Raw genomic sequence first — 17,586 nt, 5'->3', positions numbered from 1 at the left:
ACAGATGGGAGATGGGGCAGAGAGAGGTCAGCAGGCAGAGCTGGGACTGGTACCTGCCATGTATTGGATGCTCAAGCCTGAAAGCGTAATACTACCCTTCGGTGCTTCACCAAAAATTCTATCACACTGTGAAACTGTCCACATTTATTTTTAGTTTGGAGAATATGGTCACTGCTCCACAGCCGAGTCTGAAGTTAGGAACAGCCCTGCCATTCCCCGCTTCGGGCTGTGGGCCAGGCCCCGCACAAAGCTGACTCACTGAGTTGACTTTTTTTTTTTTTTTTTTTTTTGCGGTACGCGGGCCGCTCACTGTTATGGCCTCTCCCGTTGCGGAGCACAGGCTCTGGATGCGCAGGCTCAGCGGCCATGGCTCACGGGCCCAGCTGCTCCGTGGCATGTGGGATCTTCCCGGACCGGGGCACGAACCCGTGTCCCCTGCATCGGCAGGCAGACTTTCAACCACTGCACCACCAGGAAAGCCCCCGAGTTGACTTTTGACAGGCAAAAGAAATACATGCCAGGCCTGGACCCAAGCCCAGGAGTGAGGCCTGCAAGAGGAAGACAGGCTAAGTGGGCAGGAGCCACACTCAGGCATAGGTACCTCGTCACCTGTCTCCCAACTTTAAGATCAGTGCCTATGAGAGTGGCATTTTGCTCACTCCTGAATTCTCAGTGCTCAGTATAGGCAAGGCACCTGGTGAGTATTTGCTGAATGAATAAATGAATATGTTAGGTTTTCCCACCACAAAAAAGAGGGCTGGGAGCTGAGTTTCCCATACCCCAAGGCCGAGGACATTCGGGGACAGATGCCCAACACTGATTCAAAGGCTGAGAGACAGGAAACAGCTGAGGAGGGGGCCTAGGGGTCCCTCCAGGGAGAGAGTGAGAGAAACACTGAGTCACTAAATCAAGACCTCTGGGCCCCTGGTATCTGGTCAGGGGGTATGTGGAAGGGGGTTGAGGGGTAAAAGAGGGCCCAACATGGGATGTAATTCCTAAAATCTGAGGAAGAACAACTGGCAAAAGAGAGTAACCCATTCCAGGCCATCAGACCGAGCAGGCAGGCCATGCTACACCTGGCAATGGGTCTGTGCCGTCAGGAGCCTCTGCCACCAGCCAAAAGCACACTCAAGGTCGATTTGGAAAGCTTTCCTAGTTTACCAGCCTGTTCTACCTGCCTGGCCTCTGAGGCCCTGGTGGGAAATGCGGGGGCTGGTGCCTGCAGCAGAGGCCAGGCCCTGGGAGAGCTTTGCTGACAACCCTGGACCCTGGCACCCAGCACTCACCTGGTCTGGGTGGACACGGGGCACAGGAGGTCACTCCCCAGAAGGCTCCCACACTGCCACAGCAGTCCTCTTGGGCAGTCAGCTCCAGCAGGGGGTTGGCACACTGGAAAAAAGCCCATGGACACTCATCACCTGCTTCCCTCCCCTGCTGTGCACAGAGATGTCGCAGGAAAGCCTGAGACATGAGCTCACCACTCACATCCTGCAGAGAATGCCCCCACCCAAAGGGAGGGGAGGAGAGGGGAGGAGTTGTCCCGGAAGGAAGCAGTGAAACCCAGAGTCCACTCTGCCAGACCCTAAACTTGGGAGGGGAGTGGCAGGAACACATCCAGATAAGATCTTGTCTGTGAAGTCTGCAAAGCTGCCTCCATCCATGTTCCCAGCCCACAGAGGTTGGGCTTTCCTCCATCAAACTCCAGGGTATGCCAGGGCCACCTCCGTGAGCAGGGTCCATGCTCAGCGACACCACAGCTGACAGCTGGGGAGGAGCTGCGGACTCGGAGCCCCTATCCCTTGGCTACTCACTACCTCCCCCAGTTCCGAGGAGGGGTTTCTGGGAACGCCAAACTGCAATCCTAGGGAAAACCATCCTGGGTCTGGCTTAGCCTCTATCCTTAGGTGCCTGGACTCAGAAAAGCTTACATGATTTCCCATCACCGACTGAGGATGCCACCGGGGGTAGGGGGGGTGGAGTGTCTTATCTTTGCACCGCCAAGGCTTTGGGGTTTAACCTGCATTTGCTAATTTCACATCTCTGTGACTCCACCCTTAACTAAAGACCAAACTCCTTCTCGCCAGATCTAATAGCCCCACTACCCACGCACCGGGAGTCCTACACTCAGCTCCAGGAGAGCCCAGGATTTGCTAGGACACAAGGACGCTTGTTCCCCTCCAGAGGGGGCCTCTCTTGGGTCCTCTTCTGTGTGCCCGGCACTGACAGGTACCCAGCGGCGACCAAGTAGGAGGCTTAACCTCTCTACACTCGGGCAATTTTATGCCCTGAGTTTTCCCATGTGGGGAATGGGAGACCCTGTAGGTTCACATTCCTCAAGAACATGGAGGAGAGAGAGAAGGAGGAGGGGCACTGCAGGAAGCAGTCATGGTCCCAGAAGACCCCGGGGCTGGGGCAGGAGCTGCCTTCTCACCTGTCCATTCACAGCACTCAGGTAGCACCGGCCCAGCAGTGCCGGAGGCCTGGGCACCACCGGGGGTGGCGGCCGAGGAACCACTCCAGACCGAGCCGGGATGCTGTTGCTGTCCCAGTGACCATGGCCGGGGCTGGCGGGGAGCCAGGGCGAGGGTCTGGTCTCCACGCTGTTCTCCTCTGGGGCCTCCTCGACCTCGCCCCGTACCCGAGCCACCTGGTGGACCTGCACGGAGGCCTCAGGCGGGTGGTGGATGTGCACCTTCACCAAGGAGGGGTTCACAGAGGCTGGGCACAGGGGCTGGGGTCAGAGGTGGGGAAACAGGGCCCCACCCTCTGAGGAGTGCAGCAGCCCTGGGCCAGGCAAGCCACTGGCTGTGTCTCCCCAAAACTCGCCTCCATTTCTTCACTCTCTACTCAAAACCCAGAACAATACCCCAGGGAGGACAGGACCAAGCACAGGCTCCTTCCCTTCACACCTTAGCACAGGCTCCGGACGCGCAGGCTCAGCGGCCATGGCTCACGGGCCCAGCCGCTCCGTGGCATGTGGGATCTTCCCAGACCGGGGCCCGAACCCGTGTCCCCTGCATCGGCAGGCAGACTCTCAACCACTGTGCCACCAGGGAAGCCCCATACCTTTTCTTGAAAAACCTTCATTACCAACTTCCAAACTACCTTCCTGATTCCACCTCCCCCCATGATCCTGCACAACCTTCGAGTTCCAGCCCAACAGACCCTGCATCGTCCCCACTATATGCCTTTGTTCACACCAGTCCCTCTGCCCAGGAAGCCCTCCACTCCCCTCTGCTTAACCAAAGCCTATGCATTGTTTAAGGCCTAACTGAAGTCCACCTCCCCCATGCAGCCTTCCCTGAACTCCCCAGGCTTGGGGCTCTCCATCCCCTGATCTCCTACAAAATTCTGTATTTTTTGTACCCTTTATTTGGCACCTAATAACGGAAGGCAGAGGAAAGGAAATGTTTTATGATGCTATTCTTTCTCATGCATCCTCTCTCTATTGTTCAGAGCCATGGGTTCCTTGAAATCAGGACCCTACCCTTATACTCTTTTGTTTCCCCCATCGCACCCAGTAGGGGATAAGAGCAAAAAAAAAAAAAAAAAAAAAAAAAAAAAAAAAAAATTGATGAACTCAGATGGAAGGGCAGAGAAAAACTTAGGGAATGAAACTGAGCGCTAAGGGTAGAGGAGAAGGAAGGGCTGGACACAGCTTCCCGTCCCCTCCATGAAGATACCAGCACCCACCCTACGCGTTACCCAGGTCGCCTCCCAGCCCCACACTCACCCATCTGGTTGGAGAGAGGCAGCGTGAAGGTGGACTGCTTCAAGGGGCCCTGTGGCGAGGCTCTGTGGTGGACCCCCCTCTCTGGAGGCTCCCTGTCCAGATTGGGAGCGGGCAGGTGGCAGAACTTCCCAGTGGAGTTGGTGGGGCACCAGCATTCGTCCCTACCAATGCAGCGGCCTCCATTCAGGCAGGGGATCTGGCAGAAATCTACAACATCGACCTCAAGGTGACGTGGTGGAAGAACACAGCAGCACCTACTATGTGGCCGCTGGGTGACAACAGGGAAGCAGGGGGAGCAAGACCCCCAAATCTGGATGGCTTTGGGAACCGGGCACCCCCTGAAATGCAGGGACTTTCCAGGAGGCCTGGGAGGGTGAAGGAGGATGGATAATAACAGGCCTTGCCTTTCCTCCACCCTGCAGTAACCTGGGGGATGGGACGGGAGTGGGGGGCTTGGGGGGAGTGGCACTGTTAACGCCTTCACTTTTCTGTGGAGGAAACTCGGGTTCAGCGAGGTTGTGAGACTTGCTCAGAGTCACATGTGACAGAGCTGGGTGAGGACTCAGCACTGTGTGGTTGGAGACCATTCACAGGAGCCACGGTACGAGGGCACCCGGCCTCCTTCCTGCAGAAGAGCTGGGATCCAGCCCAAGGCAGGCCTGTCCTTCTGGCTACCCCTGCACCCAGCCCCAGGGCCAGCCAGGAACCATGTGAACGGGGAATGGACTCACAGATTCGGAAACCAGACTTGGGGTCATGCCCGTGGCCGCTCTGGCTGTACAGGGTGGTGGTGTCGCCACGCTCGCAGCTGCTGGCACAGCGCCCATGGGCACAGGTCTGCTTGCAGACGGTGGGAGTGAAGACGATCTTGATCTTCTTGATTTTCTCCGTGAGATTCAGCCCTGCAGAGAGAGGGCTTGGGTCCAGGGGGCAAGGCTGAGAGGCACAGCTGTGACCTCCAGAGGCTGGTTAGAAAGGCCCATGGGACTGGGTTGAATCCATCCCAAGGGCATTTGCTAAGTACCTCCTGGATGCGAGGTTCCATAGCGGGGGCCGAGTAACAGCTCACAGGCCAACATCTACTGAGGGATGCCGACAGGCCAGCAACTGAGTTCACGCCTTATGCACAATAACTCTCAACGCTGTTGAGTGTTATTTTAGGTTGAACCACTAGAAATTGCCATTTTTGTAGGTTAAAATGGTTGAATATTGGCAACGTTCTTATATCTAACCTAATATTTCCATCTGACAGTTAAGGAAACTGAGGTTCAGAGAAGGATGGGTTGCATCCCAAGTCACATAGCTAGCAAGGGCTGCATCTGGGCTTTGCACCAAAGGGCAGAGAACAGAATGTAGCTCAGACTTGCCAGAGAAGAGAGTTTTCCAAGAGAACACCTGAAAGAATGATTTAGAGTCGGGTGTTGGAGGCCCTAATGGCCAGAACAAGGATAGGGAACTTTATTCAGTTGGTGGTGGGAAATCATTGAAAATTTTCAGTGAGAGATCAAAGACGAAGTGGGGGGAGGGTAATGCCATCTGAGCTGGGGTGTGCAGATGGATGGAGAGACAGGGTGACTGGTTGGGAGGTCTTTGTAGCAGTGTGAGCTGAGGTCGCTTCATTTAACACAAGTGGAAATACAAAGGAGGGGTATTCATTCTGTATAGGGGGCCCAGCGGGGAAGCCAGGAGGCGGAGGGGTAGAGAAGCGAAGTATAAAAGGTCTATGGAGACTTGACTGTGAAGGGAGGAGAGATAGAAAGGAAGGCAGAGGGAAGTGGAGAAATAGCCGTGTGTGTGTGTGTGTGTGTGTGTGTGTGTGTGTGTGTGTGTGTGAATGGGAGAGCTGTAAGTAACTGTATATGCTCTAGGGAAAGGGCTGAGTGGGGGACAGGTTGAAGGGGGAGGAGAACCGGGGTGGGGGGAGGGCAAGTGACAGCCTAGGGTTCCAGAAGAGTCAAGAAACAGTGGGATGTGCCTTAGACAAGAAGAGGGGCACTTCCTTCTCAAGATGGCAAGAAAGGTCATCAGCTATAAAAAGGACACTGATGCATGCTGTCCACAGCATGGATAAACCTCAAAAACATTACACTAAGTGAAAGAGCCAGACACAGAAGGCCACGTATTGCATGATTCCGTTTATATGAAATGTCCAGGATACGCAAATCTATAAGGACAGGGAGTAGATTAGCGGGACCAGGGGCCGAGGCGAGGGTGGGAGTGGGGCAGGGAGTGACTGCTTAATGGGCACGGGGCTTCTTCTGGCAGTGATGGCAATGTCCTGTAATTAGATGGTGGATGCACAAAATTGTGGATATGCTAAACATCACTGATGTGTACACTTTAAAATGGGCAGGAAGGTGAGGACTCTGGGGAGTGGAAAGCATGGCCATGGGATGGGGCTGGGGAAGGTGGGGGCAGCTTGGAGTAGCTGCTCTGAGGAATGAGAGAAAGTGTCCAGGCACACCGGGAAGGATGGCTGGGCAACGAGCAAGAATGTGTGGAGGCTTGAATCCTCAGGGATGCTCAGCTCTCTCCTCTGGGAAGCAGAGGCCCCACTGTAGGTAACAAGGGGTTTACAGCAAGGATGAGGTGGAAGGACCGGCGCCAGGGAGGTGAGGTTCACAACTGGATATGAGGGAAGCAAAGGCAGAACAGGTGACAGATGGGGCAGAAATGGAGCAAGCAAGGTCTAGGTGTCTCAAAGGGGCAAAGCCTCCAACAGCTGGTTTAGGACCCCCGGAGCCCGACACAAAGCAGATGCTTGACAACTGTTTTGTTCATTGGCTGAAAAGATAAGAGACAGGGTGACAACACAGCCCTTCTGAGAGGGTGAAGGGGGAAGCAAAGGTGGGGAGAAGGAGGTCCAAGATTTAGATGCCCTGCTCTTTGAGGACCTGGAGCCAGGCTGTCCTTACCCCAGGAGGATGACGGGTGGCCCAGATATGCTGCCTGCTGGACACCATCCTTCCGTTCAGGGCCTGGCCCCATGGGCAGGGCATTGGAGGTCAGCTGGCCATTGGCCGCAGTGGCCAGATAAAGTCGGACAGTCTGGGACAGCCCCACGTGCTGCTGGGTGGCGTGTGTCTGGCTGAGCCCACTCAGGGTCCTGTGGAGACAACCGGGGCATGGGGTTTGCATCCCAGGAACAGTGTCTCTGTGCCCTTCCTGTTCAGGACGTCCACCCCCGCCTCTGCACTAGAAGAGTGTTCTCTGGCTGCCTTCTTGCCAACTCCAGGAAAACGGAGGTGCCCTGAGACAGGGGAACAGGGCTAAGGCCAGCTGGCTAGTTCGGTGGGAGTGCCTACCCCTATGTAGAACTGCCAGGCTTTGGCTGGGTATTCTGGGCAAGTCACTGAGCCTCCCTGGGCCTCAGGGCCCTCGACTGCAAAATAAAGGTGTTAGATTGGTCCCATGTAGCTCTGACATTTGAAGAGTTTGAGACTCTGATGGACCAGCCCTTGCCCTAAAACTGAGTCCTGTGCCTGCTTCTTGCCACTTCTTAATACAACCTTTCATACAAATTGCTTGTGGAACATGTGCCCAGCAAATACACGTTAACAGATTGATTCGGGGGCAGAGCCCTGAATATCCCTCTGATTAATGTTATTGTAAAAATAATATAACACCAATGTTCAAGGAGAAAAAAAGTGAATTCATCATCCTCCTACCCCAACACGGCAAATACTTTGGCATATTTCCTTTCAACCTTTGCTCAAGTATATGTTCTTACACTATTGTCATCACTTGCAGATACCATTTAAACTCTGATTTTTCACTTAACATTAGATCGTACTTTATACAATTCCACAATTTTCATATTGATCATCTTAATTGCTACAAGGTAGTCTATCTGAGGATGAATCACAATTTATTCAGACATTCTCCTGTTATATACTTAGATTGTTTTTTTAATTTTTAACTGTGGGCATCCTGACTCATATGGATTTTTTTCTTCGGTTAAAATATTCCTTTAGTATAGGGGGATCCATTAAACTGTTTTTATTCTGTGTATTTGAAAAATATTTATAAGAAACATTTTGAAAAGGCTTATTATTTTAGGATTAATTCTGTGGACTAGAATGGCTAGTTCGGTGGGAGTGCCTACCCCTATGTAGAACTGCCAGGCTTTGGCTGGGTATTCTGGGCAAGTCAGAGGTTACATTTATGGCTCTAGGTATACACTGGAGGACTGCTCTCCAAAAGCTTGTATAAATGTCCCATTCAGAGTGCAGCCTCGCCAGCATTATTATATTATACACAGCCTCGCCAGTGTATTATTAATTTTTCATCATCATCATCATCATAAATGATACTTCAATGTTGCTTTAGCTACCTTTTTTATCATTTCTGAGGTTGAATTTTTTTCATACATCTATTTACCACTTGTGAAAATTTTCTGCTCGTGTCCTTTGATATCTTAACTATTTGAGTTGTTTGCTCATAAACTTGAACGGTTCTTTATGTGTTTATTATAAGGCAGGTCATTCTACAAGGCAGCCTTGTTGTAAATACTCTGTCACTGTCAAAATGTATATGAACCACTGTATACATGACAGGGTCTGGACTGTGGTGGGTGTGAGCACAGTGTAGACACTGAAGTTGAGAGAGTAATTACTTGCCCAAGGTTATACAACAGGTAAATCAGGCCCCAGGACTCCAATCCAGCAGAGCTGGACTCCTGTGCCACCCAACAGAGCAGCCCAGACCATGACAGAAACTCAGCCTAGAAGCCTCTGCTCAGGCCTGGGGTGGTGCTCTTTCCTCCCGTAGGTCCCACCCCTAGCCTCTCCACTGGATTCTTTGCCCAAGTGGGTCCTGGGACCCTCTCCCTCCATCGTCCCTACTCCTGTTCTGTTGGCCCCGGGTGTCCAGGCCACGAGCAATCTCCCTCTCATCCCTTCCTGGCAGAAGCCAGAGCAGCACAGGTGTCAGAGTTGGGCACCTTCCAGCCCTTCCCCAGCCCTGTTGGCCTGGGACTTGTCTCCCGTGAGCTTCACCACTGTGCTTCTTCCAGTGCGACCAGCAGCAAATACTCACCCTGACAGCCCCAAACATGCCCCAGCCTGCTCCCCGAGTTTGAGGGCTGGAGTGAGAGAGAGGGCCCGTTAGCCACCCCAGAAGCTCTGGGAGCTGTAATGGACCAGATTTGGGGGCTCCACCCTCAGGGACCTGCTCCTAACTCCGAGGAGGTCAGCACAGCCAGCTGCAGCAGAAAACACAATCCTTCCAATGGCTTCCAAGAGTTCACCAAAGAGTGAGAGGTAAGTGAGCTGGTGGGTCGGTGGAAGTCTCCTCCTGGCGGTACCAAGCCAGTGCCATGGCTCAGCTTAGTGTCAGCATCACAGAGCACCCAGGGAGCTAAAGGGAGTAGTTCAGGTTCTGCCCGGACCACCTGGGACATTTCTGAACTTGATGCTGACAAAGAGCTCTCCAGTCTGGTCAAGGTGGAAACTCAAAGGGTTCTTTCTTGGTCATTTGCTGTCACTGTTGTTACTGTTGCCATCACTTGTTTCTCTAGTTGGAACTCAATGCTAATGGCCCCAAGATTCCTGAGTTCAAATCCCTTAAGGGCCAAAGGTTTAACTTTGCAGAGAAGAAAAAAATGTCTTCCCTAGTTGTAGAAAGGACCTGTCTGTACAGAGAAGAGAGGACAGGAGTTGGGCCAGGCAGATGTCAGTTCTGCCTCCTACTTGACCAGTTACTGAGATCCCCTGAAACTCAGATTCCTAATCAGTAAAACAGGAATGGTGACACCCACCTCACCGGGCTATGGTGAGGACCAAGGGGAACAGTGACACCATGTGATTATTTTGAAAATATAAATAAGTGGTCACAAGTTGAAAACTATACCAGAACTTTAAAATCACATGAACAAAGAAAAGGAAGTGCTAGCTATAGTTCAGACAAAATACCTCTCCCCAAGCCACTAAAAATTCTTCTTCATCTAAGAGGAATAAAAGACACCTCAAATATCTTGTTATACTGCCCAAGCATCCTTACATATAAAAGGCCAAGGGACTAATCTGGTGTCAATACATTTTTAACAACCACAGCCTTCTGAGCTCAATCCATTGTCATCTACTGCTGTGATGGGGATTTCGGGTTAAACAATACAAATCAAAAAGTCCTACCTTCTGAGAGGCTCACAGCCAAGTAAAGAAGGAAGTCTTGGTTCTTTGGTAGGTCCTATGTCTTACACTGAAAACACCCCTCTAAAGAGTCAGCTATCTCCCTTCATAAACCCCAGACCAGTCCTTGGAGGTGGACAGGGAGGGAGGGCCCCCCACCCCATGTGTGAAGGGCTTCAGGTCCTCAGCTCAGCTCTGGCTCCTAGAGAGTGGTAGCAACAGAGGCAAGTGAGAGCTGCACTGGGAAGGTGACTTTCTTTGACTAAAGTCCCCGGAGCGGGGCTCTGTCCACTCTCAGCTTTGGAAGAACCGCTTTGATTTCGTTAAAGGATAGCGTAAATGTTCTCAGACTCGCCTGGCCCAAGATTCTCTCTCTGGGATTGTTCCAAGGAGGTCCTGGCAGAGCTGCCACAATTGACTGGAACCTCCATCTCTCTAGACTTCAGGATTTCATGGATCAGTAAAATTTTGAAACAGATGTAGGGGACCAACATAAAGTTGCCCACTTTTTATTTAGGTAAGACATTAAAACACACACACACACACACACACACACACACACACACGCAACTCCCAATTATTACCACCATAATTTTATGAAAGAAAAGACATTTCAATGCCAATAAGAAATATTTGAATAAGCTTAACTTCGTGGAAATCTCACCTCATTGAGATTTTCATTTCTTCATGGACCAACGAAAACTCATCACAGACCGTCATGGAGCCAAGGAGGAGCCACTGGGTATGATCCACCAAGATGTGCTCTGGCCTGAGGACTCTCCGGCTCTTTCAACTAACTTGGGAAACAACCTTCCATCCCAGCTGGCTGGGATCTTCAGACCTGAGTGGAAACTCCCTGGACAGTGCATACCCATGATAATGCCACTCAGCTGAACATGTTGCCCCCATATTCTGCCCAACTCACTAAGGTTCTCAAACAGTGATGGGGAGACGAGTGGGTGAGGGGCTCCGTGCCCTCCTTCCCACCCACTTTCACCTTAGCCTGGTGGCTCCACTCTATCTAATTGATAACTGGGTTTCCACATACTATTTTGTTTGCTAAGTGTTCTGCTGCCAAAAGAAAGTTTAAAAACCTCACTGCAAGGTACATAGAATAATTACAGCTCCCACGGACAGAGCACTGAAGGATGTACTTTAAATGCATCATCTTGTTTTTTTAAATGCCTCATCTTATTCATGTTATTTTATTGAATGAAAAAAGTAAGTTGCAGAATAATATGGACAGTAATACTTCCAGGTTTTTGTTTGAAGAAAAACCTTTCTCTCTTCCCTACAGATATTTATATAGGCGTAGGAAAGGTCTGGGAGGATCTGTAAACAGTGGTTGCCCCTTGGGGATGAGAATGCCTATGTATGTGTAACTACTGTTTTAAACTTTATGTTTTCATATTTTTAGATTTTTTTCAGTAAAAATTTTTTTTTTACAGTTTTACAGTAAACACGCATTATGTTGTAATAAAAATAAATCTCTATTTTCCCCAGCAACTCCAATTTATAGGTAAGGAAATTGAGGCTCAGGAAAAGCATGATAAATGTGTGTATATTACTAGGATCCAAGGTGGACTCTGATGGCTAACAGAGGTACAGGAGTTCAGATGTAAGCAGGACCATGACATTTGAGCTGGGGCTTAAGAGAAGGGTAGGAATTTCACAGTCCAAAATGAGGGGGAAGACATTCCAGATAAGAAAAGTAACATAAGAAAACACGTGAAGGTGGGAAACATGGGCCATATTTAAGGAAGGATAATGAGCACAGTTGGATAAAGCATAGAATGGAAGGGAAGGGAGGGAAGGAAAATAACATCCATTCAGTGCCTACCAAGCAGTGGACATCATTCTAGGTGTTTTACATAACATATCATTTACTTGTCCAAACAACCAACCCTATGATCAAAAACCTCTGCTTGGCCAAAATGACTTTAAACAAAGTAAAAAGACAGAAGACAAAATGGGAAAAATATGTGCAATTCATATCACGATAAAGAACCAATCTCCATAATATTTAAAGAGCTCCTAGAAACAGAAAAGACAGACCAAACCAATATCCCTAGAAGAAAAGTCAGCAAAGGAATAAGAACTGTTCACAGAAAAAAAAACCCAAACGTTTCTTTTTTTGGCAAGATCAAGATTTTTAAAAATTAATGTTTCATTGCTTCATCAAGTACCTTCTCAAGTATAATTTTTTTTGTTTACTATAAATATATGGTGACAAAGAGCACAGTTTGAAGGAACTGCACTGACTTTTCCTAAGGCACCAGCCGTTTTCCCCACCACGGCTTATGAACCATAGTGCAATTGTCAACACAATGAAAAAGGAACTTAGTATTATTATTAAAATAGTTCTAACCCTTAAAGGGTCTTGGGCTAACAGATAGCACTTTGAGAACTACTGTTTTACTAGAACAAAAATATATTTCTCATTTTTGTTATGTTGACTTTGGGTTGGTTACAGGTATCTTCATTCTGGAATCCTGGCAAAACAAAAGGCCTTTATCTGGCACCTGTTTTTCCTGTGGCAGAGGAAAATGAGCAAAATAAATTCATGCATTGGCTTCCAAAGCTTCTTCTTAGACATGACCTATATCACTTCTCATCTTCCATTGACTTTGGTCAAGTCCCATGGCCAAGCTTGGTGTCAATGGAAAGAAGGAAGTACTCCTCCCATAGGTAGGGACCCTGGAAACCGTGGCCTCCGACGCCGCTCCCCCGTCCCGGGAAAGGAGACACAATTCCCCTCCTCGCCTCCGCCGCCACCTCCAACCACCCCCAAAATAACCCCTACGGGTGGGGAGAGGCAATTATAACCCGGGCGAGCGGAGGGCGGGGGAATGGGCGTCGGGTGGGCGGGGTCGGGGAGCGCGGCGCGGGTCCCCAGGTGGCGAGCGGATGTGCTCCCACCGCCCCAAATGTTTCTTAAACACATGAAAGTAGGCTCAACTTTTCTCATTCTAAGGGATGTGCAAATGAAAACTACTTTGAGATAGCATTTTTCAGTCCATCAGATTAGCAAAAAATCCAAAAGTTTAATAATAGACTAATTTGGTGAGATTGTGCAGAAACAGACACTCAGATGTTGCTGGTAGGAATGTAAGTCGACACAGCCCATTTGGAGAGCAATTTGGCAATGTCTATCCACACCGCAATGCATCAATGCTTTGCCCCTGCAGGTCCACCTCCGAGGCTGTGCTGCAGATACACCTGCTGTGGTAAGCACTGCTGCCGCCCTGCCCAGTCCCCTTTGCGGCCGGTGCACCCCACACTGGCTCTCCCTGAGCTGTGCTCCGGACGGAAGACAACCACCTGACAAGCTCCTCCCACCATCATGATCACGAAGCCAATGACTGACTGAACCGGAAGTTTAAAAGCCCCGCCTCCTTGCTCTAAGGTGGGACAGCTGTCCAAGCTCCGCCCTCTGTTAGGCTTTGGCTTGATTTTCCCGGGACCAATCCTTGCTTGGCTCTTTCCGCCTTTCCATTCTGCTTCCCTCCCGCCCTTAGCCCTTCCCGAGTAAATCACACACACACCTGAATTCACGTCCCAGCTCCGCCTCTAGGGGGAACTGACCTAAGACACTTGTAAACGTCCACAATGATGGATGAACAAGATTATTCATAGTAGCACTGTTTTGTAATAGCAAAATATTTTGTAAAGAATAGAAACAATTTAAGTGTCCCTTAGTAGGGGATTGGTTAAACAAACTAAGAGACATCCACGGGATGGAGTGCTATGCCCTCAAAACAGAAAGATGCAGCCCTTTTACATCCACAGAAAAGCTCTCCAAGATATATAGAAAAGTGAAAAAACAGCCCAAATCTGGCCCACCGACTGTTTTTGTACAGACTGTGACCTAACAATGGTTTTTTATACTTTTTAATGGTTGGAAAAAATCAAACGAAGAATAATATTTCATGACATGAGAAAGCGATATGAAATTCAAATTTGTTTCCATAAATACAGTTTAACTGGAACACAGTCACACTCATTGTCTAAAACTGCTTTTGCTCTACAGTGGCAGAGCTGAGTAGTTGCAGACACCATATGTTGTACAAAGCCTAAAATATTTACTATCTGGCTTTTTGTGGAAGAAGTTTGCTGACTCCTGGTGTGGGGCATGTAAACTTTTGTGTAAAAATAGAGAAAATAAGCATGAATTTATTTGCATATTCATAAAGCAACCTTGGAAGGATACCCTGAGAATTAATAAGTGGTTTCCTGTGTGTGTGTGTGTGTGTGTGTGTGTGTGTTGGGGGGGAGTGGGAAGTGGATGCATGGGGAAGAAACTGGTGCTACAATTTGATGAATGCGTGTCCTGTGCCTGGCTGCATGCCAACATTGCATGTCACATGCATTATCTCATGAAATCCTCTCCGTAACCCTAAGAGTTAGATACTCATTATCCCCCATTTTACAGTCAGGAAAACAGAGGGTAGGGAGGTTCTATACCTTGCTGAAGGTCGCAGAACTCCTAAGTGCAGAAGCCAGGTTACCAAACCAGGTAAGTCCATCCTCAAGCCACCCCACCATTTGTCATTTCTCTATCGCCATTTCACTGAGGCTGTGAGGGATTAAAGAAGAATAGGTTCGGGTCCATATCGTGGAGGGCTTGAAATATCAGGGAGGTGTCTGGGCTGTACTGAATGGGTAAGGGGGAGTCCCTAGAGATTGGGTAAGGGGGAGTCCCTAGAGATTTTGGAGAAGCCCACCCTCTTTCATGCATTCAAGAAGCACTTACTGAATGCCTGCCACGTGCCAGGTATCCAGGTCCAAGGGTGGCAAAGACTCTCTTGCCCTCTCTGCTCCAGTGGAGACTGAGCAAAGGAACCAACATCCCAGCACATGTGTGGAGGTACAGCGGGAGCCATACATTAGCCTTGAGGTGCAGGTGGTCTTCAAGCAGGTCTAGGACATGGTGGGATGGGCCTTTTCAAATGTTTATTACTTTGATGAAAGATTACCTGGTGGTGGATAGACCAGAGAGGGGAGGGCTGGAGGCCAGCTGGAAGGCTTTGGCTGGGCTCTAGGCTAGCAGGCACCAAGGATGGGACCAAGAAGAGGATCGGGATTCAGGGGATATTTAATACATAGAGAGTTCCCAGCTGTGGCTTAGACAAATGGGTGGAGGACATTCCAAGATCTCAAGGAGTGATCCAAGAAGTGACTCAGTTTGGGACATGGTGAGTGCTGGTGCCTCAGGATGGATGTCAGAAGCAGATGGAAATACCCAGGAGGCAGCACTCAGGAGAGAGGCTGCAGACACAGACTGCAGACACAGTCAAGGGAGTCCTGGTGGAGAGGTGGGGCTGCAGGGACCATATTACTCGGGGAGAGTATTCATAACAAACCACGACTCAGAGTTCCACTGCTGGACTCTGCTTACACTTGCCTGTTTCAGAAAGGGAAATGTGTTAATGAAGAGACTGGTCCCCGTGTTGGGCTTTGCTCCCATAAATTTGTCTCCAACCTTTGGTGCCTGCTACCGCTTGCCTGCTAGCGTGCGATAAAGCAACTGACAAGCCAAAAAGGAACACTGACGGGAAAATGTGGCAACAGCCCATCACACTTCACTCGACAGCTTGCTGTCTACATGGCTACGTGCGTGTGCCTATAGCGGGTTTTTATTTTGCACACACAGATGATCATCATAGTTTCTGCTAGTAAAACTGTTCCCAGTTCTAATTATGGAATTAATTACATTGATAGCTCATGGTATCCCTTATGACTGCCAGATGCTCTGACACGGAAACACTTTGAGAAATACAGGAGCAAAGAGAGAATAAATAAGGGCAGAGGAGGGGGTCTGGGGAGCAGCAAGGCTTGAGAGGCAGACCAAGAAAGAGGCTGTGGAGATGTCAGAGAGGTAGGAGGGGACAGGGAGAGAGCACGAAGACAGGAGGGCGCTCCTTGAACTCTATCCCTGCTCCGGGCCTTCCTGTAACTGCAGGCCCAGCTCGTTACAATCGAACACACCTTGGCGCCTCCCAAGTGGCTCAGTCTCCCCTGAGAATCTGGGTCCTGGAGAGGCAGGGGGAAGCCCTCGCAGAGCTCTGCTCCTTCTCTCCTCCTCGCTGTCCAGGCCTCAAGCCCAGGCCACAGTCAGGTGGCCCTTGTGCCTATTCCCCAGGGACCCAAGGTAGTGTTTCCAGACATCACGCTCTAGCCCCCGCTGCAAACCTGCCCTGCCCCGGCAGGGAACAAGGGGGCACCCAGCCTTGGTGGGCGAAGAGGAGGGGACACCACGGCCTTGGCACAAAGCGAGGAGCCTGCTGATTCTAGGTGATGCATAGTTTGGGGGCCTGAGCAGGTGTGGCCCAGGCTGGGCTAAGACAGCAGCCATCACTCCCCAGCCTCTGGGTATCAGAGGTGCCAGGTTGGTGGGTTCCCAGGTGTCACTGTAAGGAGGGGAAGACTTGAACTCTGCCCCTCTTGTCCTAGACAGTAATAATGAACATTTATTGAGCACTAACTCTGTGCTGTGTATTAATTGTTCTATTTGCATATGTTATCTAATCTTCACAACCACCTTAAGGGGCTAGGTACTGTTATTAACCCCAGTTTTTCAGAAAATGAAACTGAGGCACAGAGAGGTTAAGGACTTGTCCAAGGTCATTCATCTAGAATTGCACTGTCCAGTAGAACTTCCTGTGGTGATGGAAATGCTCTATAGTCTGTGCCATCCAATATACTAGCTACTAGCCACTGTGGCTTTGAAGCACTTGGAAATGCAGCTGGTGTGACTGAGTTTTACATTAAATTAAATTTAAATAGTCCCTTTGTGGCTGATGGCTACTGCATTGGACAGCACAGCATAGAAAATGGAGGAGTCTGGATTTGAACCGGGAAAGTCTATCTTGGCTATGTGGTTAAAAGTTTCCCTGGCTACCCTCACTGCATTCTTTGTCCCCAGGCACTTGGGTTCCCTGACTGTCCTGGCCTAGGGGAATCAGCACCCTTTTAAACCTTGCTGTCCTGAGGATGTGGCAGGAAAGAGACTGGATTTCCGGAAGACATGGACCCAGGACCAGGTCACAGGGGAGCAGGGTTCAGCATGGCCTGAGGAAGGATGTCTAAAAAGCCAGGGTTGCCTGGCGACATGGTGGTCCCTGGAGAGGCCTGAGCACCTTGTCCTTGGGATCGAGGACCTGGGTCCTCGCCTCTAACCCCCCACCCCCCCACCCCGTGCCAGAAAGGAAGCAGCAGCCATTCCTGCTCAGGGCGGGGCTCTGGGCCCGTGACATCTGAGAGACAAGTAGGGTGGCATGCTCAGTGGGGCAGTCCTGGGGGACCCAGCCCCTTCCCACTGCCTGGCACACAGTTCCGGCATCCCCAACACTGGGACCCTCATACCCTGCTGCCCTCCCGGAAGGGCCGAGAGCTGGCCTCCCCTGCATGTCTCAAGACCTCTGCTGCTGCCGGTCCTGCTGTGCCCACTTGCCCGACCCCTTCGGCCTCACCGGTCTGCCTGAGGCACCCCCGGCCACCTGTGAGTCATATCCCCCTGCTCTGAGGTCTGCACCTTTAGTTTTTTCCGTGGCCACAGCCAGGTCTGAGAGGTCCGGAGCTCGGGCTCACAGACCCCAGGGGATGCCCCTGCCAGGCTGAGGGTGGGGAGGGAGCAGAACCCAGGGAGCCTCGCCTGCTCAGAACTGCACCCTGCTCCGCTCGCCCAGTAGCTGGGGAGAGAACACAGCACCCTGCTTCCTTGCA

General features: G+C 50.5%; 1 protein-coding gene across 2 annotated transcripts in view; it reads right to left on the bottom strand.

Moving 5' to 3' along the window:
- The window catches only part of LTBP2 (latent transforming growth factor beta binding protein 2), a 98,624-nt gene that overhangs the window by 44,819 nt on the left and 36,219 nt on the right, over positions 1-17,586 (bottom strand). For both annotated transcript variants that reach the window (XM_060004194.1, XM_060004195.1), the window contains exons 4-8: positions 6,649-6,839; positions 4,465-4,635; positions 3,734-3,940; positions 2,432-2,718; positions 1,287-1,389 (exon numbers count right to left, since the gene is read on the bottom strand). In XM_060004194.1, coding sequence (XP_059860177.1) covers positions 1,287-1,389; positions 2,432-2,718; positions 3,734-3,940; positions 4,465-4,635; positions 6,649-6,839 — 959 coding nt within the window. The remainder of the gene's footprint in view (positions 1-1,286; positions 1,390-2,431; positions 2,719-3,733; positions 3,941-4,464; positions 4,636-6,648; positions 6,840-17,586) is intronic.

Source organism: Delphinus delphis, chromosome 2 (genome assembly GCF_949987515.2).
Source record: "Delphinus delphis chromosome 2, mDelDel1.2, whole genome shotgun sequence".
Taxonomy (NCBI): Eukaryota; Metazoa; Chordata; class Mammalia; order Artiodactyla; family Delphinidae; genus Delphinus; species Delphinus delphis.
The sequence above is the reverse complement of the archived record's forward strand: the minus strand, read 5'-3'. Positions and strand labels throughout refer to the sequence as shown.